This window comes from Pagrus major, chromosome 22 (assembly GCF_040436345.1).
Source record: "Pagrus major chromosome 22, Pma_NU_1.0".
NCBI lineage: Eukaryota > Metazoa > Chordata > Actinopteri > Spariformes > Sparidae > Pagrus > Pagrus major.
This window is the reverse complement of record NC_133236.1, coordinates 19385285-19409595: the sequence shown is the minus strand read 5'-3', so window position 1 is coordinate 19409595 and position 24311 is coordinate 19385285. Positions and strand designations below refer to the sequence as shown.

Below are 24311 nucleotides of genomic sequence, written 5' to 3'. Positions count from 1 at the left end.
GACACTGTCTTGTATTTTGGTTGCCATTTTCCTCCCAACTCCTCATTATTTTGTTGCCAATTCAGCTGAGTGGATTGGGAGAGGAATATTTTGCAGGCTGTGGCACTCTTAGAAAGAGAGCGAAACCTGGACAGAATAGTAATACGGCATCGTATGGGATGAGGAGAGAGGGAGGGAGGAAGGAGAGGAGCGAGAGCCTCCCACTGCCAAACCCATACCTCAATGTCACTTCTTCAGTGCGTGTGTTCTGTTAAAAACGCCCCGTCTCCCCTTGTTGACAGCTGAGCGCCGGATAATAAACATCAAAATGGAGCAAAGTGCACATGATTGGAATATACAAAGAGCTACAGTAAACGTCTCGAGACAAGATTCCTTGCTGTGGCGACCCGGCAGTGCAGCAGAGGTGAAGGTAATTGAGTTGCGGCGAGACGATAATGATAATGCTAATGAAATCAGTATTGTCTTACCCAGTGATGATGATCTCTGGGTAGCTCTGTGTGCCTTGACCCCAGTTTCCACCACTAATAGGCCATTCCTGGATAGACAGCAGACACAAACACAAGCACATTAGGAGCGAATGAGAGCACACAGCTATGTCACTGAACATCACGTCAATAGAAACACTGATTTTAGTAACAGATTGCATTTTTAGACCGCATATGTGACAACGTGTGTGGAAAAAACGGCGAACGTCTCGCAGAGTGTCTCGCAGTTATACATAATGCACCTCAATGAGTGTGTCTGCTCAGTGTGTGTCTGTGTGTGTCGGTGGTGGTGGTGGTGGGGGGGTTTGGCTTTGAACACGTTGACACATACAAAGGTCACCGGGATGACTCATGGTGATCTTTATGTGAGAATGCCCTCCCGCAGCTCGGCTAAGACTTTGCTTAACAGAGAAGAAAAAAAAAAAAAAGGAGCAGCTATGCAGCCAGTTTGGGTCAGTACATGCTGACATTTCCGACAGAAAGCTGGAAACGAGGCGACGGAGAAAAGGACATAGGCGCACATAATGGCTGAGGGAGCAGGGGGTCTGTCTTAGATGACACAGGGATGAGAGACGAGAGTGAGAGGAGAGAAGAGCTGTACAAAAGAGAGTGAAGGATCGTTAGGTAATGTGAGACTATCCAGATATACAAAACAACTCCTGCTGCATGCAGGTGTGTGTTAACGATTCCTTAATCTGGTCACCTTGTGGCTCTTGGAGGGAGTATGTCATGATGGTTAGAGGGTGTAGTGTGGCACATTTACATTTCTAATTTAGGCATTTAGATCTTGTATGGCACTGCTATTCAGAGCGACATGTGGAGAATTCCACCCTCTGGGTACTGTTATACATCATTAATCTGTTATACATCATTAATCTGACATAGGAGGTGTGTTAAAGAGTTATTTTGTGATGGAGTAGTGGTAATTTATCTTATTTTGAAAGTTTAAGCTTAGGAATGGTTGCAATGAGTTGTGACAAGGAGCTGTCAGCAATGTCTGTAGTGACAGTCGCGCTTATTTTCAGTTTTTACAGTAATTTCCAAATTTAATTATTGAAATCAATAATAATTATTCCAAGTTTCCAAGAAATATCTGTGTAATTTGGCACTAATTATAGGGGCAAGACTGAATCCCGCTAGCTGCTCCTAGAAGCTGTACGGAGGCACAATGGTATTTTGAGCTAAATGCTCACATACTACACATACATGACCAATAGTTCTGATTCTGATGACTTCCATTTAATATCCAGGGTAACTTGGATATGTATTTTTTTCCGACCCTTAAATCAAAACGCATATCTTGTGGCTGCTTCCAGTCTAGAGAGAAGAAGAAACTACTACTCCATCCCATAAAATTTCATATCTGGATAGAAGCTCTTGCTCTCTATACAGATTTCAAAGCCTGATATTTACCACTGAGAGGTTGAAGAGGTGAAAGATTTAAGATTCCCACAACGAAAAAAGAAAGACACATCACTAGTACCCACACGCAACGTTACAACGCGAAACTTCACCTTTTTGCTGTAGCCCTGTCGTTTCTGCCGCGAGCCAACAGAGTAAAGTGCAGGTATGAGGTCCACAGGGCAGTCGGCGAAGTACTCGCAGCAGGTCACAGGAGACTCGTGGATAGTCAGAGGATAGGGGTTCTCGAATATGGGGTAACTGTTAACAAGAGAGCACAGACAAAGTCACTCTACATCTAATAAGTCTGTCTGCCCCGTATCTGTGCATTAGTCTTGTTCAGTACTGCATGCAAACTAAAGACTGAAAGTTATATCATGATACGAAGTAGATGCAATAAAGATAAAAGGCACCAACAGGTCAACTGTGACATTTTGGCCTACATTTAAAAGAAAAAAAAAGATATCAAGATGATGAAGAGTTATTCATATAGAGTCAGACTTACCCATTTTGTGCAAGGTCGATCACCACTAAATCCTTTTCTAGAAGGACCACCACAGCGTAAGGTTCCTGAAAATCTGCACAGAGGGACAGCAAGACAAGTCATTCATCACGCTGCACTTTAAGCAGCCTTGTAATTCCCGGAGAGAGAAATCTACAAACCACAGGGGAAGAACTCCACAGACTTTACATAGCAAACGTTATTATCATATCTGTGCCCTGAAGACGTGAGTGCAGGAACGGTTAATATTTATTTATTAATCTATGTCATTTCTCACTGTGGGGGATACCATATTCCACCATAAGATTTATGAGAGCTTTTAGACTTTTGGATTAAATGAACCAATCAACTGCATTAACAGGTCACATCAACAGATATCCAAAAATGTCTACAGAGGTGGACTGCACAGAGGAACCAGGACAGATTACCTGGCTGCTAAATGAGCTGAAGTTAGCATGCTAACCAGCTAGCCCCACTCCAGCAATAACAAACATAATAAACAGTAATCAAAGACAAATGTGAACACAAACAGGATATAAAGAAAATTCATTCTCTATTGATATTTCTATGATTTTTCAATGGATGTACATTAAGACATTACTTTTATATAAGTACAGTGATCAAGTTCACATCTGCTCAGTTTTTTTCTTATATTTCTGGCCACAAAATGCCTCAGCTGGAGTAGTTGAGGGTTAAATGTTTTGCTACAGGGCATCATGACAGTATTCAAAGTAAGGATAGTTTGGTCAGCATGTTTGAAATAGCATCCCATTTCCTACAGCGATCATTTGGACATGTGCTAAATCCCTAACTGGTGTTTAAAGATGTATCTGTGGTATAGAGCAGCAGGTCTCAGGCTGTCAGAGTGCTCCAAGGTTGAAGCACTTTGACAGTTGTTGTCACCACATCTCTCGCTGTCCTTCTTATTTTACTCTTCCCTGGCGCTGGTCTACAACAAGTGATCACATTCTCTGTTTGGGAGCTGAGAACAGCAACAGTAATTACGGCCACTTTCACTGCTGATTTACCTAACAGATGCAAAGTAATTACAAACAAGGCAATCCGCAAAATAAAAAAAACAATCTTGTACCATAGAGACATATTCTGCCTTAGTTGTAAATAAGGATGAGATCGGCAAATAAGTAATGATGTCTTTATATTTCATCCAATTACCTGTTGAGGAAGGCCATGACATGTGTCTGTCTGCCATTTGTTTTCCCATTCAAACACACTGGTGTGCACATTACACTTCGGCATCATCATCACGGAAAACCAACCTCCTCTACACACTAACCCTTGTTTAAGTGTGCACACATCATCAGCCGGACTTGTATTGTGTAATCCAAAGACCCTGTAATGTCCATTACCAGATGAAATCAGCGGGTGATGACATCAGGTTTCCAGTGACGAAATGAAGTCCCCATTGTTACATAACGCGCTAATCCTTCCTGCAGCTGTATGTGTGCCAGATAACGCTCCAGCAGAGTCTACAGTCAGGATTATATACATACAGCATCCCAAACCATTCAGTCAACTCTGAGTTGTTTCAGCTGTTGACTCCTCAATACAGGAAATAAGATAATAATTTAATTCTGATGGAAGGCTATTGCGTACTAAGAGATGAAATGAAAATGTAATATTGCGTGTGTCGGATAATGGAAGTGGAATAGGATCCTTCCCCTTGGGAAATTTCATATTTATTACAGACGCACACTATCACAGGGGCAAGCAATCCGACATAATTAAAAAACAGAAAAGGTGTGTGTGTTTGTCTGCGAGTCTAATGCGTTGACGGAAGGAGAATAAGATGAGGACACATTCAAATGTGAGGCTCAGACATGCACACGCCACACGAGCACATCCAGAAGAAATAATTACCATTAGGGTAGGGTGTTTCACAGAGTGTGAGGAAGTCTACTATAGGATAGTCCATCTCCAGCACAGCAGTACTCTTCCCGTGCATTACCGTCAAACAAGGCCGCCGGCCCACCGTGTCGTACGACAGACCACCAGACAGGATTATGAAGGGTTCCCTGGAACACACAAGCATAGGCATAAATATTTAAGTGGATTTATACAGGTGCAATTTAAAAGAACAAACAGGGGTCAGCACATCTTCAGAGTAACTGCTAACTGCTGCTAACTGTAGCTCCCTTTAACTAGTTAGCTCACTTAGCCGTGCATCTAGTGGTCTAGTGGTCCAGACTGGGAGCTCAGAGTACCAGTGGAGTGTTGGTGTTTACGCCACTAGCACAGGAGCTTCCACCCAGGACGGGGCAGGGCTAGCTGGTTAGCATGCTAACTTCGCTAGATATCTCTGGACAAATTATTGGAGAAATACCTCAACGTGTCAAAGAGTCTCAAAGAGTTTCACATAAGTTAAAGGTGCAATATGTAAGAAGTGACCACTTCAGTTAGCTCGGTTAGCCATGCAGCTAGTAGTCCAGATGGTCCAGGAAGTGCTGGTGTTTAGCACAAGAGCTTTGAACCCAGATGGGCTGTGGCTAGCTGGTTAGCATGCTTAACATTGCAGAAAAATACAGAGAGGACAAAAGGTAAAAGTTTTGAATGTTTGAATGTTTTCAACCAAAATTATTACATACTGCACCTTTAATTATCAGAGTAAAACTTACACAGCGACAACCTGATGGTGAGAGAGAAAAGCCTGTAACAAAGAAATAGTTGGCTTTTCTGGACTGATGTTAGACTACATATACACATTTATTACTCTCATCGCCTTGGCAACAGCTTTTAACACCTGTCAATAACCTTGATGTGTCTTTTTCTGTAACTGTGTCTAATTAAGCATATTCATGCCCGAGCATACTGTATGTGCATGAAAGTAAATTTGCTTTATATGCGTGTTAGTAAGTGATAGAGAGAGAGAGAGAGAGAGAGAGAGAGAGAGAGAGAGACGCCCCTACCCAATCCTAGTGGTTTTGTACTCCACTTTGAGAATGGGTTTACAAGGCTCTGGCTTCTTCCCGTCCTTGGGCTGTTTTCCTAAAATAGAACAAACAGAACATACTTTACTTCGCCAGTTCATCCCTCTTCGCCTCCTTCTCGTCTTGTTTCTCCTGTCATCCTGTTTTTTTGTTTTTTTTCTTCCCCCAGAAGCTGCACTTAAAACGCAGCTTTGAACAGTAGCCAGACAATACAAAAGGCTGTTCATCAGAGAGGAGAAAGACAACTGCAGGGGCACGGACATGCAAAGAAGGTGTGACGATCAAGGATGATTTTCAGAATCCATCTACTCGAACCTCAAGGGGAGGGCCATGTGAAGGAAATGTGCACGTGTGCCTACTGTGCATAATTTTGTATCAGAAAAGCACAATAAGTGGTTGAATTTTTCTGAAGAGCCTGAAGGGAGCCCTAAGGTTGGGTATTAAAGGCAGGTCTGTATAATAAAGGACTGCTTTTAATAACTACATCTAAATAACAGATATCTAAAAAGACAATTAAAGAAGGACTTATAAGCCTTACTTAAACATGTCAAAGGAATTTGCATAATTGCCCATTAAATACCAAACTAATTATGTATGCAGCGGTGGGAGAAACAACTAATTAAAAACCCTGTGTGGTGAAATCCTTTCTACAATCCTCAACACACAAAACCAGCTTGAAAAACTGGCTACAAGCTCTTTCTTTTCATTGAATTCCATTGTTTGTTCCTCGTCCTGACTAACATGCTCTCACTGTCCGTGTGTTGCACTCTGCCTGTTTCTTTCTCGGGCCCTTCATCTGGGTGAACTGTCAGAGTGTGGGGAGGAAGAGGAGTGTGGATTAAAACACATCTTCAAGAGAGCAGACTTGCTTTTCCTGCAGGACGTAAACAGAGCAGCAGCACTAATGTATGCGCACGCAGACACAAAGTAAAGCAAACAGAGGCAGGTCATAATTGAACTGACAATAATCCTGAAATGAGGAAAACGATGAAGGAGCCACGTGTATGGAGGCTCTTAAAGGGGTAGCTTCTGAGAGTATATAGCAAGTCATGTGAATGATAGGTGTTTTTTTGTTTCAGGCTGTTTCATTAAAATAGTTTTTAGAAGAACTTTGAGAAAAGTATTTTGCTAATTTTTTTATTTACTGCCCAGGTAATCGTCTCTCAACCCCTTGGATTAACCTCACAACTCCTCATGAGGGTCCTGACCAGTGATTTACATGAGCCCTTAACTTTTCTTAGACAACCAGTTAATCTCAGAATATATAATAATAATATAATAATGATAAAGCTTTAGTTAGGTAGCACATTTGATACAAAAAATACTGTACATTAGTTCAGAAAAGAAGTGAAAAAGAAGATAGCAACACTAAAAACAATAAAGAAAAGTCAACTACACCACAGAGTATTTACGGCCGTATACAGGAAGTAGTAAATGAATGAATTAAGGAGTGATTTTGGACACAGCCTGTGTTTTGTGATTGTGTGTGTTTGCTTTTTTTGTGTGCTTCCACCTGCTTACCGTGTGGGGTGATTGTCTGTATGGGCTTGCCCTGGCCTCTGACGTTCCATATGGTCAGAGTCCCGTCTGAGTGACTGCAAATGAACTGCTTGCCCTCGTGATGCCAGGCAACTGAGTGGATCGCCTAGGGAACGACAGACAGGAAGCAGAGGGTGGGGGATGGGTCAGTGGTTCAGCAGGATGAAACATCATCTCGCTTACGCTACAAGTTTATCGCGTTGCCACAGCCATACGGTGCTCGGTACAATGTTCATATGTGACTCTGGATTACAAACTCTTGAACAGATGGTGAAAGCGAGATAAAAGAGCCTGGCCCCTGACTTCAGAGCATTTCCGGTGGCATAAATGCATATATCAGAAGGAGCTTTTATATGACCCATTTGCTGAATGTGGAGAAAAGCAGGAATGGATTGGTCATTTTTTTTTTCAGGATTGCCAGGAGGAAGGTTTTATTACCGAGGTTGTAAATTTAAGAATTCTGGGACACCAATTCACTGGAGGAAAAGACATTTCTTTGACTTTTAAAATAATTGAAACGCAGCTGATATGGTGCCTTTGGGTTCACCTGCTGTCTTGGAGCCATCGATTCAATAACGTTTATGATTTAAAGGTCCCAAATTGTAGAAAGTGAGATTTCGATGCCTTTTTAAGCAGGTCTAGGTGCTATACAAATACTGGGAAATAATTCAGTTCTCGGAGCAAGTTGTAGTACCTTTATGCTACACAAGGAGAACTATTTTCTGGTGGTATGGCAGAGGATACTTCTGTATCTTTTGTCAGACGGTTGCAGCCTGAACAAACTGTGGTTAGGGTGGTTGTTGTCTTTCAGTATCCTTTGGGCACCGTGCAGACATTTCACCTCACCGACATCACTGATGCTTGGAAGACGGGTACTAATGATGTTCTGGGCAGTTTTAATAACGAATAATGTTCCTGTCCTTGGCCATGCATGATAATTTAGCCTTCCTTAAGAAGAAGAGCCTTTTCTGTGCTTTTTTTTTTAACCAGGGTGATGATGCATCAAGACCATGACAGGTTCGATATCATGCTGATTCCCAGGAATCGAAAACTGTTCACATACTCCGCCTCTGCTCCACTGATGTAGATGGGATGTGTGTCCTTGCCTCTACCCTAACCTTCAAGTTAGGCCTTTAAAACCGAGACAAAAGTGCTGGTGACAAAAACCAAACCAAATGGAGAAATTGGCACAGAGACAAGCTAATAGATTTAGAGGAAAATAAGGACAGACAGGCAAGAGTTTTTAGTGATGGTGCCCTCTCTGTCCTCTCATCTTTCCCATCAGTCCCATCATTGTTGTAAGCCTGGACCACAATGATTCATCTAGCTGACAAGCAATCATTGAAAACACAAACACATCATGACCAAAGTACACCAGTAAAGGGCAACCTTGCTTATTGATGCCCTTTTCATGGCTCATAATTAAACCCGGCAAACGTTTTGACATTAAGTAAATATGATGATGTGCGCCAAAGCTGTGTTAAGCCCGCAATCGCTTCCAAAGCAGTTTTTACAAGGCTTGTCACATGAATTTCCCCCCAGGGCCATGTTCTTAGCAGAACACCTGCACCATCAGTGATATGTTCCATCACAGGCCTAGTGCTTTGTCAGGGAAAATATTCTTTCAGAGACCTTGTTTGGACATATTCCCAGACACGATGGTTAGTAGTATTTAAAAAAAAAAAAAAAGAAGCCTGACTGCTTCAGTGTTCTTACCACCTTGCCACTGTTTAATTTAATTGTTCAAGGGTTCAAGACTTGCCCCAGCTTTTCTTTGTCGCTTCATCTCCCAAATGCTGCTCCTTTGTCTCACATCGCTCATCTGAAATGAGTGATTACCTTGCTGTCAATGCCGATGTGAGTGCGCGGTCAAGTGGGGTCAGTATCTTCCAATTGAAGCTGCTATTTTTTTTAGGTGTATATCAATTTTTTGCCTTCGGTGCGTCATTAATCATGCACGGTGCTGCGTGTCAGGCTTGCTGAATGTGCTGGGTTTTGGACGGAATGGGGAACCAATGTCGGGCTCGTGTGACACCACGCAATCGTATCTGTCTCAGGGTAAATTGTGTCATGTTCATATGTTTTCTGTAGTTTCTACCAAGGTAGTCCAGGTGCTGGTTCGGAGCCAGTGCCTACTCTGGAACCACTTCTTTACATTTCGTCAGCCAATGGACAAAACAAAGGACCAGAGCTAGTGTAGCATGTTCTGACTTAACCACAGGAGAATAAGATTTTCACTATGGACGCCAAATCAAAGCAGCCAATTCAGTCATGTTTGGATGCCGATGTAGGCATGCAAAGTCAGGAGCAACACTTGTAAAGATTCGATGTAAACCGCCTTAGTTGTTCCAGGCAATGCTGGGAAATTGGAGACATGTACAGTGGCTAGATGATGGGACTCCACGGTGGCGCTCATGCCCAACCAACTCCAATCCAGCATGAGCACCAGCCTAGAACCAGCACTTGGTTAGCTTTGGTCTTGCATGGCCAAACCTTAAAAAGATGAACCCAATAAAGCGATACTGTGAAGAACTTGTTTGGTTCCTGAGGTGGGTGTTTTTTTTTGGATGAACAGCCTCGAGAATTTTCAAAAGTCTCATTATCTTGTTTCTTCCGATAGGATTTCCTCCAGGTCACAGAGACCTTGATGAGACAGAGCCGTGTGACACAGAGACTCATTATTCGTTACACCCATGATGACTCACTCCTTCTCACTCCCACAAACGAACCATACTAGACGGCTGAAGTCCCAAGATCTGCAATCCTTTTTTGTCAAGTGATCTTCACTTTTTCCGATTTCCTGTTTGTGAAGATTGCTAGAAATAATCAGATCCATGATGAGTAATGGCCTAGGTGTCTTATCTAAGCTGACGGCGGATGTGAGTCCTGAAGTGACAGAGACAGTGGGATGCAGTTTGTCAATGATTTGTTGCCAGAAGTGATTCACGGGTGTGCAGTGCCAGGTGGCAAGGATGAAGTTACAGCAGGTGTGCTGGATGGAGTGTGAACTAATTTCCTATTCTGTAAAATCCCACGCTTTGGAAATGAAGTGAATTCTCCTATACTGTGTATGTTGCATGTATAATTAGACATATAGAGCTAATCTTGGGGGTCTGGGACCTGAAGTTGGCATTTGAAGCGGCTGATTGGTCTTGTTGCCACTTTATTTATATATAGATGACACATTTTTTAATAGAGCTGAGATATAAATGAGTTCAGATACCAGTGGAGGAGGATCAACAATGTTTTTCCTTATGTTGTCTGGAGCCCAGATAAAGGATGTGATCTGCAGACACTCAAGAAAATGCTAAATGCTAAGACTTATATCACATAAATGAAAAGAAAAGCCCTCATTGACCTATGCAAAGACGCTTTGAAAGCAACAGACTGGATTTCTCTGAGTCTATCAGTGCATTGTTTGCTGTGACAGTCCCAGTAGGGAAGAATGCACTGTGCTTAATTGGAAAATGAGAAGGGGTAATTGAAACACATGGTGCTCATCATATCAAACAATCCCAATTAAAAAGACTAATTTCATGATGTATTGCATTAGGTCAGTTTTCACAGATTGGTCTTTGGGGGACATGAGAATTCGGTCAACAGTTATTAGACTCACACACGAGCAAGTGGGTCCTCACACACAGGCACACACACACACACACACACACAAATCCATGGTAAAAACGAAAACAAACACACAAATTGAGATCGGTGAAAGAAAATAGACATACCCATAAACATGCATACCACAGCTCTAATTAGAAAAGCTTCTGCCAGCGTTGTGTCACACTGGGACACGACGACAGCTCAGCCCTCAAGTGACACACACACACACACACACACACACACACATGGGCTTTCACAGCGATGGTAATTCCGTTCAGATAGAAAAACATTCAACCAAAAAAAAGGTTCAATCTAAAAAACAAGCATTTGGGGGCAAGTGTGTCAACAGTGATTTCCATAGAGCAATCCCCTTTTGTATTGGAACGTGAAATCCATTCCGCTTCTGTTTGTGATGTTGTGGTTATTATGCGAGCCTTGAAAGAAACAAGCCCCTGTGAGCTTACCAATTAAGAGTTTTCTATATTAAAAAAGATGATGCCCCATCATCGGTTATGATTGGTGCAAGAAGAAATATGCTGTGTTATTATTGCTCACAAAGTACAACAGAGACTTTGGTCTTTAGTTTTGGAGGGTGCCAGATAAAAAGTTGGGGGGGGGGGGGGGCATCACGGAAGTCATTAACTCTCAAATCCGCCTAAATTACAAATAAACAGTTTGAGATTGTGAGAGCCTAACGAAAGTTTCATGGAAATGCTGGAGTCTGAATTGTAATAACTTTGGTAACCCTTTGACTTTTGCATCATCTGGTAAAAACTTTTTCTACAATAGTTCGTTTAGTGAAATGAAGTGACAACTTCTGTGAGATGAGGGGCAAATGAATCAGCTGTCGACTGTAGAGTGCCCATGGAAGAGCGTGTCTCGAGGAAGACGAAGAGGGAAGGTTCCTCATCTTCATTAGCGACAACGCCATTTTGAGGCCATGGATCGGCCTTGTCGGTATTCAGTGCTGGACGGCTTTTATCCAAACATTCCTGATGCGATGAGATGTTTGCTAAACTACTTTAAGAAAACATTCAACTATTTATGCTCAACAGTGCCCCCAATACTTTGAGTGTGTACAGTATAGATGAAAGTGAAGCCAATGTGGGAGTGCCTTAAACCTGCATTCTTTCTATTGACCAGCAGGGGGCAACTCCACTGGTTTCAAAAAGAAGACCAATGCTGTGTCAGCTTATGAGAAAACAACCCTACTTCAGTTAACAGTTTCCTAATGAGTTAATGGTCTCGGTCACTAGTTTCAAGTCTTCTTCACAGCATGATGTTCATTTTGTAAATTATGGTCCCATTTAGAGTAAAATAGATGTCAAAGCAGACATGTACTTTCGTACTAATAAGCACGTGTTAGCTTCGTAACACACTCGACTATTAATGTGAACATGGCATACATTTAATGTACTTAAAATTAGCTTGTTAGCATTGTCATTGTCAGCATGCTGAAATTAGCGTTTAGTTAAGAGCACAGCTGTACGGGGCGGCTGTGGCTCAGGGGTAGAGCCAGCATCTTGTTATCGGAAGGTCGCTGGTTCAATTGTCGAAGTGTCCTTGGGCAAGATACTGAACCCCAAACTGCTCCTGATGTGCTGGTCAGCACCTTGCATGGCAGCCACCGCCATCAGTGTATGAATATATGAATTACTGTAAGTGGCTTTGACCAAAAGCGTCTAAAGTGCTAAAATCCTGTGGGCAAAAACAAAAACAACCCAATAACGGTTGCGATATCTCACTCTTGACCAACAGAGGGACTGATTGACCGACTTGACTGAATTCACCAACAAATGTTTCGGAACAACAGCAGTGTAGGATTCACCTCCTGTTTGTTAACTTGGGACAACATTAGTATTAGGTCAGCCTGATGTATAGAGCCCCACAGAGACAGACCATTGTGTAAAGAATTATAATGTATGCTGTCCACTAATGGATATTGCGCCAGACTTGCCAAATGACCCATCAGCTTTGAATAGGTAAGTAATCTGTCTGTATTCTCAACAGGTCTTAGGGGGAAAGAAAAGACCTCCTTAAGAAGCCAGACCTGTGTCAGATAGAGTTTGTTAATAATTTGTAGCGTTTGCTTTTAATCTTCTTAGACAACCAGATGGGAGGGATTTAGCACACAAGGACAAATCTAAGAGAGTCAACAGAACTGTCCATCAAAAATAATACCTCAGGAACTTCTTTGTGCAGTGTATTGTGCACTACGGACAACCTTTTCCATCCAGTGATCCAGCATCCAGCATTAAGAATGAGTGTTTACTGGATGAATCCTGGTGAAAACTCAATTTCATTCACAGCCAAAGCAGCTAAGTCTTTTCGTTTTGCTTGAAAATAGAGTAATTACTGCTTGGTGGTTGTGGGAATAAGTTTACACTTTTAGCAGCATTATTGTTGGCCTTCAGCTATAGCTCTGAGAATTGTGGTCTGCTCCTCGGCGAATAGAAGCAAACATTTTCGTGTTGTTTTTTTTCTGTCGTGGGTTGCAACACTTCCTGGCAGTCGCAGTCAGAAGTAACCGACAATTTCTGCAATTTCTGAGTTACCGGGCTTTTGGGGATAAACTGCTGGTCCCTTTCCATGATTTGACAGAGAGAGAAGAAGAGAAAGAAAAAGAGAAAGAAATAGCTGGAACAATGAGGCAAAGTACAAGAGAAATGGAGTCAAAATGATGTCAAATGAAAAATGAAAATAGTCAAACCGTTAAGAGGAGGAATAGAGCAGAATACATTAAAGAAAGACATGTAGAGAAAAAAAGAGGGTGGGAAGTTTGGCTTGTTTGTACGAGCAGGCTGTAGAACAAATAAGTGAGTTTGAATAATGGGCTGCATGACAAAAAAATTAAAAATTCATCCATGCATTCATTGAGTGAGCAATAGCCACCAGGAGACAAAAAGCAGAGGAGGGAGGGGAGAAGAAACTCCGATCTGGCTGTGATATCAGACATTCAGCAGGACAGGACTCAGACCGAGGTGTTGAGTCAGACGGAGCAGAGTGGAGTGGGGTCAGGGTGACGGATGCTCTCTGGCTAGCACTCACTGGAAACCCATACTGCTGATCCACAGCTAATAATACACGATCCAGTGAAAGACACAGAGAGAAAGGCGTGCTCTCTCAGCTCTTTGCGAGTCTGTAAAAACAAAAGTTTTATCGCCCCTTGCTGTTTGTCTGAACTCCGCCGGAAAGTTTGTTGTTGTCTGGGAGCCAGGTTAAGTTCCCTGATTTGCCGACATCTCCAGCAGCCTGACAGCATCTATAACTAACAAAAACTGCCTTCATTTGAGTCAAAACAATTTCATTATTATCCCAAATGGGCTGATGAAAGTTTGCAAGAATCGTTAAGAATGTGCCAAGAGTACAGGAGCCAACGTTACACACAAAAGCCATTTATCTCCATCCTTTGAAACCCTAAACCAAAGACAGCCTTTCACTTGTTCTAAACATCCGCAAATTTCCATCAAAACTAAAAAAAGTCTTTAAGACGGGCTTATTCAACATCAGAACCCATCACCGCACGGTCTGCTGGCTTACTCCGCTGTTTAAAAGAAGAAGAGGAAAAGCTTCCTTGTTCATTTCTGTCGACAACTTTGATACTTGGCAGCGAGCTTCTGGGCAAATAGTGTTTGAATGGAAGCACACAGCGGGAAGGGGAGAGCACGGCGGGGTGAATATAGCTCGCAAAATCTGTAAAAAGTTTCAGCCTACAGGATTATTGAAGAAGCCAGAAAAGAGAAGAGTTGGCACACATTTGTGATGTGAATGGCTGAAATGAGCTAAGTTATGCAAAACATCAACGTCAAATTAGACCCATGTTTCCATAGCAACTGTATTGATGTTGGACATTTAGTTTGGCCTTCGCTGTCTCTGTCATCATTCCCAATTAAGGCAGCAGAAACCACCATTAAGGGTGGGTACAGTCATAAATAATGTGCTTCACTCTGGCTGCAATAACATACAGGTAAAGAGCTAATAGAACTTAAGTTCACAGATACCAACCAGTGGAGCAGTACCTCCATCAGTCGTAGGGGGCAGTGCAGGACAAGAGGAAGAAGTTTTAAAAATGGTGGACATTTTTGAGGTGAGGTTATGCGAGTTGGTGAGAAGTTTTAAGATGTCACTTGATGCCCAAGCACGGAGACAAACGCTTAAAACAGCAAAACTGGGAGGAGATTGGAAGAGAAATAAACGTGAGTTGGACAGCGGCGAAGGAAAAGTGGAGGTCCGTGCGGGACAATTTGACTCTGAGTGGCGCCCTCTGGTGGTTGTATTGCTCAACATACATGCCAATGTGAAGGACGCAGATCCATATCTATTTTCGTACACAAAGGGAGCGTAAAATCCACCCTCCGAGGAAGTCAAGATCCAGCTGACTTACTTTACTTTTGATGGAAACGCCCCCACAACAACTGGAACAACATTTTACTTCGGACTGTTTTCTCAACAATGGCCAGCAGCATAAAAAGCAGCATGCATTTCAAAACTCAAGCTCAAGGATAGATTGTTACCGAGTTCACGCTTGGAACCTGTAGGTTTTGCCATTTTCTGTCTATTTAGTACTCAGCCATAAGGGAAAGTCAGGAATGATTGTGTAAATGTTAAGCCCTCTTTAAAGCCGATTAAATAACCACAGTAGTAGGTTAGATGAGTAGATGAGATTAGTTGCTCTGCAGCTGATGTTGTCTGTGTTCAATTCATTTACTAAGTGTTGGCTGCAGCCCCGTCCACAACAGGACTATTAGAAGTTAAGGCCGAGTTACCTCCAAAGCATTTGGATGTATTAGTCAGGGGTGCAACCCTGAAGACATTCAAAAAGAGAGGAGAGTGTCGTGTGTTCCAGGCTTTTTCGCTTCGTCAGTGGAAATCATAGTGAGCGAAATGAGTAGGAATGAGCAGTACCCCCCCTCCTCCTCCGAACAACCCACCCCCCCTCCCCCCGCCAACTCCACCCCCCAGTCTCTGGAGAGGTGTAACTGTAGGGGTTTGGAGAGAAGAGATGAGCTCCCATGGGAGATTCAACACGAGAGACTGTAATGCCCCAGGAGCAGCGGGAGGATATTAGCTTATCTGAGAGTGGGAGACAGAGCAAAGGCAAAGACAGAGAGAGAGAGAGAGCGATCCGTACATACTGAACATACAAAATCCACTCTCGTTTCTGTCGTCTATGTAGTCCTCGGTGGCTCTTGTTATCTCAGCGTGCTTACAGCAGCACAGAGCTGCCGATGAGGTGAGCACCAGCATGAGCGTCACGATAATCTCATTATCTTAAACAGCCGGCTTGGCTCTGTGTCTAAGTACTACGGACATCGCTGTGTGACCATGTACATGTTGACTGTGTGACTCAGTCGGCGTAAACCTCAATGACAAGTTTATGAATGAGACCTCCACTTCGTAAGACTCGGACTGTGCTCGGATCAAGCAGAAACCAGAGGGGAAATGTAAATGGGCCCAGATTATCTGAAAATTCAATTACCGAAGCCAGCACTGAAAAAAAAACAATAAAATAGCATCCAAATACATAAGTGGAAGTAATATTCTGCATACAAACCAATCAGATACAGTCTAGGTTTGACACATGACAGGTCCAGAGGGGATCTATGCTGCTCTGATGCTGAGTCCCTTTTTTTTTTTTTATTGTTGTGACTTTTTATTTATAGACACACACAATTCCCTCCGGGGAAGCCAATAAAGCCACATGACTCAGTGCTTTAGAAAGGTGGACCTTTTACTAAATGTTTTGCAGCCGTGATATGCGAGCGGGATCACCGCGCAGCCCTCCCATCGCACTCTGGAGACATGAGCACATGGCGATCCACTGTATAAATCATGCCACTGTTGAAACATGCATTTCACAGTTTTTTCTTCTCTCGAAAAAGTTGTGTGAAAAACATCTTTAGTTGTGACTGCAACACTGGCCAAAGAGACGTGATGGTGGGTAGAATTTGTTCCCAGAGCCGATCTACCTGTTTCCTGTCAATCTTCTCATCTAGGTCTCATCAAGGAAGCAAAAACAGGTATTTGCCAAAATGTCTTATCTTTTTTCAAAGGAATCACCTTGATGAGTGTCTTGATGAATTTTTGAAATTTGCCATTTATTCATGATGGTTATTTTAAACTGTTCTCTCTTGTCCTCGGGCAAACCAAACTTCAGCTTCATCTTCGTTAAACGGCAGAGCTGCTATTTCCCACAAAGACAGACCTGTCCCTGACTGTCCTACTGAGATAAAACAGGAAGTAGGAAGTCCTATATAGAGGTGAAGCCCCATCCCACCCGGCATGCCCCATGGGACCTTAGTTCAGAAAAGAGGCGTATGGTGGTGAATGGTGTGAGACAAATAATTTCTGAACCATCATCAGCACATCAACACTGTGATGTATGTACACATTCTCTACTCACAATCCTCTAATAAACTCTAAATTCTAGTATAAACTCACACACACATGCACAGCTGTATTCAGTTTCACTTCATGAATTGGTAATTAATTTCCCGGCTCCTGTATTAGAGAGATACTCTGTCGATCAGAAGTGAGAAGACTGAAGCTGCTCGAGAAGAAAGGCAATAGGGGAGATTTGCCTACCTCATCGTAAGTGTAGCGATAGTCGGCCTTCTTTGATTTCAGATCCCACAGGACCACGATCCCAGACTCAAATCCAATTATAAGCTGGAGAGAAAGAGCGACAGGCAGTCAGTGAGATAGGCAGGAGAGATGATAGAATAGACCCCATGATGGGTGGAAAAAGAAGTAATACATTTGACATTCACACGCAGCATGAAAGGAAGTCAGGTGTAAGCAGGCTACAGGGGCTGGGAAAGAAACCTGCCCTCCCTGGTTCAGGAGAGATGAGAGCAGAACGTGCAGAAAGGGTTTTTTTTAGAACATAAATTGCAGGATTTTTTTTTCCAATTCTGAAGACATATTTATAGCAACAACACCTAGTCGCAGTACTTAAAAAAAAACGGACATAATGAGCCCTGTTTTAACTGTGCAATGGAAATGATTCCACAGAACTCGACATTATGTGAGCTGCGACAGTGGAAAACATTACATTTAAATTCAATATTTTCAAATACGACGCTGTCTGCAACACACGGCTTCTTGTCTGTTTGTGGTCAGCTCTGTGCGCAGCAAACAGTCGACTTAGTTATCTTATTGACATGACAAAAATTATGTAAACCATTCTCTCCAAGTCAAGGCCTTTACTCAGTCTACAAGCAGTTGTGAGTGATACAGCAGATACTAGGGATGCAACAATATTCAATATTTTATCGAACCGTTCAATACGCCCTGTTAGGTTCAATACACAAAGGCAAACAATACAATACAACACAGTACAATACAATACTACAATAATGTTTGCTGTTTAACTTGATTGGATACTGCATAAGTTTTTTATGGAAGGCAATTAAGATAAGTGTTAAATTTTTATAATAAGGTTTGTGGTTTGACTATATCTGCTTTTAATTATTTTTACATGCAATATTGCCTTTGCTAGTGTGAGTAGTTTTATATTAAGATATCGAAACCGTACCGTTACCGTGGCCCAAAAACTGTAATGCAAACTGAGTCAAGTGCCCTCTTTTCAATATAACTATATCAAAACTTCCTGTTTACACACGATTGGCCATGTGATATGTGTTTTCAGGTGTTTTACGTACGGACGGAGATTATTTCTAAAGCAGTGCGAAAACACTCGTCTGGACAGAGATTGTTTTTGTTTTAAAACCCCATTTTCTAAAATGCCCCTGCACCGTACATGTGGACTAGGCCTCTATCTATTCTCAGTGCAACATCAAATACCTAACTTTGCGTGTTCTTGCATGCGTGCGTGGAGAAAAAGATGCCATCCTTTACCTTTCCCTCATCCATGGGGTTGTCACTTATGTGGACAACTGGTCCGGGGTGAGCCTTGGAGGACCTTATGGGAGAGACAAAGAGAGAGACACACATAGTACTCAGCCATCAAGACAATGCCATACATGTAGAGGTTATAGTGATATATGGAGAGGGTTAGCCAGTGTCTTTGAACCTGTGGAAGAGGTCCGCCAGGGAGGACAGAGCTGCCAATCACTCCAAGGCTCTAAAAGGCTGTTCAAAGACATAAGCTCACTTAAGGTTGTGATGGATGGCTCTGTCAGGCCGGGCAGTCCCCACTGGCTACGTGTATGTGCGTGCGTGCACGTGTGCGTGTCCGTTTTGCATGTCAGCTGAGGAGACGGCGCAAAATGCTCGGCTGGCCCCCCCTCCACTCCCCCTCCTGTCTGCGCTTTACCCTCCAGACAGCCTTATGTCAAATGTCCCCTCAGTGTGCCAGCCACGTGGCTGCAGAATTTACCTAACCTGCCCTGCCTTGCAGTGATGATGTGGGCTGAGGAGCGCCAGGGAAGGTCACAGCCGAAAAAGAGTGAGTGTTAGAGCCCGAAACATAACCCCCGATAGCAGGGAGCAAGGGCGGGCACGACTGACAAGGAGACGAAGAGGAACCGATTGTAAGTAATGCAGGAGGAGGCAAGGGAAAGACCTTGTTTGGGCTCGGCAGTGTAGAGTTTTAATTTATTCTAGAGGTCTGACAGTAAAGTTCAGGACATGCTGATGATAACAAAAAGCATATAAAAGCATATTCCAATCAAAATACATGTTTTGGATTGAAGTGCAGCCCAGCATGTCTGCATGAATATAAGTAACGGGTCAAAGAGAGGAAGCATCTACAGCAATGTGTGTGTGGAAGTGTGTGCATGTGTGTGTATTAGAAGGTAACAGTTAGTGGGCAGGCAGGCAGTCAGTCAGTTGTCTCTATATTTAGCCTGTTTGTGCTGGAGCCTTATTACCTAAGCTCTGCTGCAGCTGGAGCTGTTGATTTATCTAATCCCCCTTCACTGCCTGGCTCTCAGCTAACAGCCGTCCACAGCAGCACACACACACATTTGCATGTCGGCACAATTAAGACACATTTTAACACCCGCCTCATCCATAACAAACAATTACCCTCTTGCCGAATTACAAAAAATGCAACTTGTACGCATAAAAGCTTCGCCCCGCAGTCCCGCGTGGTTTATTTCCTCTTGTTTAAGGATTTTAATGCGCACTGTTCTCCGCGTTCTCCCCCCCCCCCCCCCGTGAGACTCCGTAACAAATGGGTTGTTGTTGGGAAAACCTGTTGTTACACGGTAAATAAATCTGACGTGAACACATTCACAAAGTCCACAAATGCATGTTCAGGTTTGGAGATAAAGGAATCACCATGGCAACAGAGGCAGGATGGGCAGTGCGCAGACAGGCTCCCAAAAATCAGCCGTACTCTGCCACAAACACACAAACCCTCCCACACAAACAACGCCTGCTTAACTACTTCACCACGCTCCTGTAACCACAATCCCGCCTGTGTGCTGCTAATGACTGCGCGTTTTGCATACAGAGTAAAACAGATCTTCGGGGACGAGAACGTTGTGGTATGTGTACGTGTGCGTCTGATAGATTTCTGCATGTTCACACAGATAGATGCTTTAGTGTGCGTGCAATGCATACTACTGTGTTTCTATGTTTGGCTAGGGGCATGCCGTTATTCTCACAGCTTCATTTGCAGTTAAGGCATCACCGTCTTGTCTTTCAGCGACTGATTCAAGGTCTTTAATGTCACACACACACACACTCATACTGTATGACTACTCGAGTTCAACTAATTGCCCCGTGGCAAATATAACGCTTGTTCGGTACATCGTAAAATCTTGAATATCTTCACCCCTTGGCACCTTCAGTTCAACCAGTCATCTGTTATAAACCTTAACTGCACCCAATCCTTCTTTGTGTATCAGATATTCATCCCACCCGGTGATGCCTTCAGGCCATAAAGGAAAATGGACCATTGCTGTACGTACAGTATGTGTTCAAGCGCAAACGCAAGGACCCGACACGCCATAAAGCAACTGTCTGTGGCTGTGGACGACGTTTAAACAACAGGAAGGGTTACACCTCACTGAATCTGAAGACATCCCCTCAGTGCAGGCACACACACACCCACACACACACACACACACATTATAAGCAAAAATATGTGATTTTCAGAAAAGACATGATTTATGATATGCATGTATGAAGAAAAGCACAGCATACCTATTCTGAGCTTGCACAGACACACATGTACCCTGACTCACACATGCCCAGTGAAGGCCTGAACATCTGGTGTAACCACGGGTGACACTCAGAGGCAGCACAGGCGCAGTCACCATGACAGTGTCTCTGTGGCAACATGGTTTCGAGCAGCCTGTTAGCGGCAAGCCCATACCCTATGTGCCCTCAGGTCACCTCTGTAGACTGTGTGTGAGTGTGTGTGTGTGTGTGTGTGTGTGATTGTTAATGCATAGGAGCTTATATGAGGCTAGTTTGTCATCGTTACATGATTGCTATGTATGGTTGTTCCAGCATAAAAAAACATGTACCAGTTGTACCGATCCTCCTGACCTCAGTGAGAACAGGAAGAGGTTTCCAGTGCATGAATGAGCAAAGCTTAAATATGAAATCCTTAAATTGAGCTTAGCTTTTTGCATTAGAGCTCCTCTTGCTGTTGACTTATAGCATCACTGTCACCTCTGACATGATACATGTGTTGCTTCCTGGTTAAAAACTTACTGAAAGACCATTATATGATAGCTCTGTTGGAGTTTAAAGGTGAGATGGTATGATTAAAGGTGGTATGTGAGAATTTTAGTCAAAAAATAAATACAAATTAAGGATAGTAACAGTTTTGACATGATGATGTCTATTTATTATGTTGCAATATAGCTACTGAAGTTAGTATGGTAACCAGCTAGCTCATCCTGGTCCAAAGGTCCTGTGGTAGTGACGTTAACAACACTACAGCTGCTACAGTTGGCAGCAGTTAGCGGTAACTCTGGTGGTATGCTGCCTCCATTTTCTTGAGTATAAATTTGACAGGTGGATGATTCTGATATTGCACCTTTTAAGGAATAGTTAAACATTTTGGGAAATACGCGTACTCTCATGTCTGTCTATTAAATATAAAGTTATACCTAGCAGCTGATTAGCTAAGCATTAAAGTCGTAAACAGCTAGCCTGGCTCTGTAACAACTCACCCACAATCCCAAAAAATAATCGCATAATGGCCCGTTAAACTCGCAAAATGCTTTCACACTTTTGTGTGGATGAAACAAAAAAGAAGCAGCATGTTGATCAGTGAGATTTAATGCTGCTGCTAAGCAGTTCTCCTCAGTTTCCTCAATGCTAAGCTAAGCTAACCATGTCCTGGCTGTAGCTCCATATTGCTGGGAAGATATGAGAGTGGTATCGATCTCCTCAGCTAACTCCTGGCAAGAAAAGGAGCAGTGCTGTTGTAAGTTTAGTTTGTCTCGAGCAATTAGTAAAAGAAAAAATAGTACACCAGAGCTTGCAGAAAGGTGCAGAATAAAAGTATCTATTTTCCTTAACAGCAGTGGTATTTTGACGTGAATACAATGGAATTCCACAATCCACATGGCTGCTTCCTGATGTGCACCACATAGTGAGTGACTACAAATGGTTGTACTGCTGAAATAAAAGATTTGAATCATCATTTGTAATTTCGATCTTACAATAAGTGTCGGAAGAAGTGTCCCCCTAAGAAAAGCTTATTCTACTCTGCAGGCCTTAAAAAGATAGTTTGGAAGAGGCTGCACAGTGGTACCAGCCAAGGACCTTAACACATGCATAGAATCACAGTACTGAGGAACATACGTACTGGCATGAAAAATTCAAACAAGTATTTACAATATTGTGGCTTCGGGGTCCTGAGTGGGAGAAATAAAGAGAACAGAACAGAAGAACCCTCGGGCCAACGTGTTCACGTGAACTATGTGTCATAGTAAGCTGTTAACATTTTACCACTCCTTGTCCCACTTCTCCCGGCTCTGTGTACCCAGTGACCATCTAGCTGAATCAAATCATTCGCGTGCACACACACACGCGGACGCTGCCAGGTACTAATACATAAACATTCTTGCATATACAGTGCAGTACACGCAGACAAATTATGCATGTGACCAAACACAGATTCAAATGTGGCCTGCAGGTGATGTCCCTAATGCCTGTAGCACGGACTGAACTATAGTGTCGTAATGTTGGTTATATACTGTAGGATATGTGTTTGTCTGATAGTCTTTCCAGTACAGTAGCTTGGGAACAGGGGTGTGAGTCACATAAACACACAGAGCACAGGGCCAGGCCAGGCCAGGCCTGCAGCCACTGGCACAGCTACTACAGCTCGTCTCCAAATAGCAGGGCCTGAGGGTTGATGACCCCTGAACACACCATATCCTAGCCTCATTAAGGCAATCTCAGTAGAACAGAGGTGTAGCAGGCAGGACTGGAGAGAAAATCTTTAATGATGCTTTCAGTAGCACTGTATGTAGGTGACGTGATGGCCCCTGCCTAGAGTGGTGCACTGGTCTCTGTATTTACCTACAGTATGCTTTCCTTAAGGTGCCAGAGGAGCCTAATCTGGAACTGCCTTCCTGTGCTTCATGGGATATAAAAGCCCCAACTTCCAGCATGAATCTCCTCCCTGCAAGTGCCTGCAACCCCTCTTGCTTTTGCTCTAAATGTATTTTCTTTTCTACAACAACCTTCACAGAAAGGAGAGGAAAGCCAGTGTGCATGCATTAATGCATTAAGCTGGATGATTAAAGCAACACTATATAATGCAGGCAAACTCTAAAAGTGATTCTGAAGATCATTCCCAGGTCGTCAAATACCAACACTACTCTACGCAGAGCTTTCTCCAGGGAATAAGGAACCTTTGGAGGAACTCTGTGCATTTCCACTGCAGGCAGAGTCTAAATTAAGTTCCAGGAACCGAACATAACCCCGAAAAAGCCCCTGCTTGGAGCGTAGTACTACCAAAAGAACAGGAACTTTGGAGGGCAGGTTTGCAGCTCTGAGCCTTTCTGATATTCCAAAGTCCAAAGTGCTGCAAAAATTATGTGTAAAAACATGCTATTTCATAGGTTTAGCAGACTAATTTGTCTAATTATTGCGGGTAGTTCGATTGTGGTGGAAGTTCAGACAACAACGGGCTGGAGGAAGCTTTTGGTTCCTTGAAAAATTGTTCCTAGGACTCTAAGTTCCGAGTCCTTTGGTTAGAAACAAGGCTTTACAGATAATCAGTTCATATGGCTATAAAACAGAGTAAGCTTTCATGCAGAAACTGAAATCGTATGCCACTTTTGCTCAATTATAACCAGTTTGTCCATACATTTTCTGCCACTCAACTAATCCTTACAGCACCACTTCCCCCTTCGTCTGATGACAGCATCAGAGGACAATGGGCGAGGTAGAGAGGCTTTTGTATCTGGACTCCACCCCTACCAACTGCACAGCTGGCAGAGGCACACAAGTAGAGAGGACAAAAGAAACACCTCAATCCTCTCTGATCTGCATCAAAGCAAACCACAGAAAGACACTCATACGCTCAAACAGAGAATCTATGACAAATTTGAGAATCGATTCCTGGCACTGGTGCCATCCTCAAGATGTAGCATCCCACAGAATGGCTGTGTGAGTGATTAAGGCCTGAACCAAAGATAAGGAAACCTCATTTCCTCTAACTAATTGTGCTGTTTGGATGGAAACAGAAAGTTTTGTGGCTTAAAAAAGCTGTTTTACAACAGATTGTTAAGTCAGATGATGTACGATGATGAGAACAGTTATTATGTTGGTGGTATGAGGAAAATGGATATGAGAGCAGATGCGGACATGTTTACGCCTGTAAGATACCAGGAAAGTAGGAACGTGAGAGAGAGGGGTGCAGATGCAGCTCGATACGGTTCAAGAATATTA

At 43.0% G+C, this 24311-nt stretch overlaps 1 protein-coding gene across 1 annotated transcript in view; it reads right to left on the bottom strand.

Moving 5' to 3' along the window:
* The window catches only part of stxbp5a (syntaxin binding protein 5a (tomosyn)), a 98707-nt gene that overhangs the window by 17226 nt on the left and 57170 nt on the right, over window positions 1-24311 (bottom strand). The window contains exons 6-13 of the mRNA XM_073493114.1: window positions 18339-18402; window positions 17064-17147; window positions 6855-6978; window positions 5313-5391; window positions 4267-4421; window positions 2392-2464; window positions 2000-2147; window positions 468-535 (exon numbers count right to left, since the gene is read on the bottom strand). Of these exons, the coding sequence (XP_073349215.1) occupies window positions 468-535; window positions 2000-2147; window positions 2392-2464; window positions 4267-4421; window positions 5313-5391; window positions 6855-6978; window positions 17064-17147; window positions 18339-18402 (795 nt within the window). The remainder of the gene's footprint in view (window positions 1-467; window positions 536-1999; window positions 2148-2391; window positions 2465-4266; window positions 4422-5312; window positions 5392-6854; window positions 6979-17063; window positions 17148-18338; window positions 18403-24311) is intronic.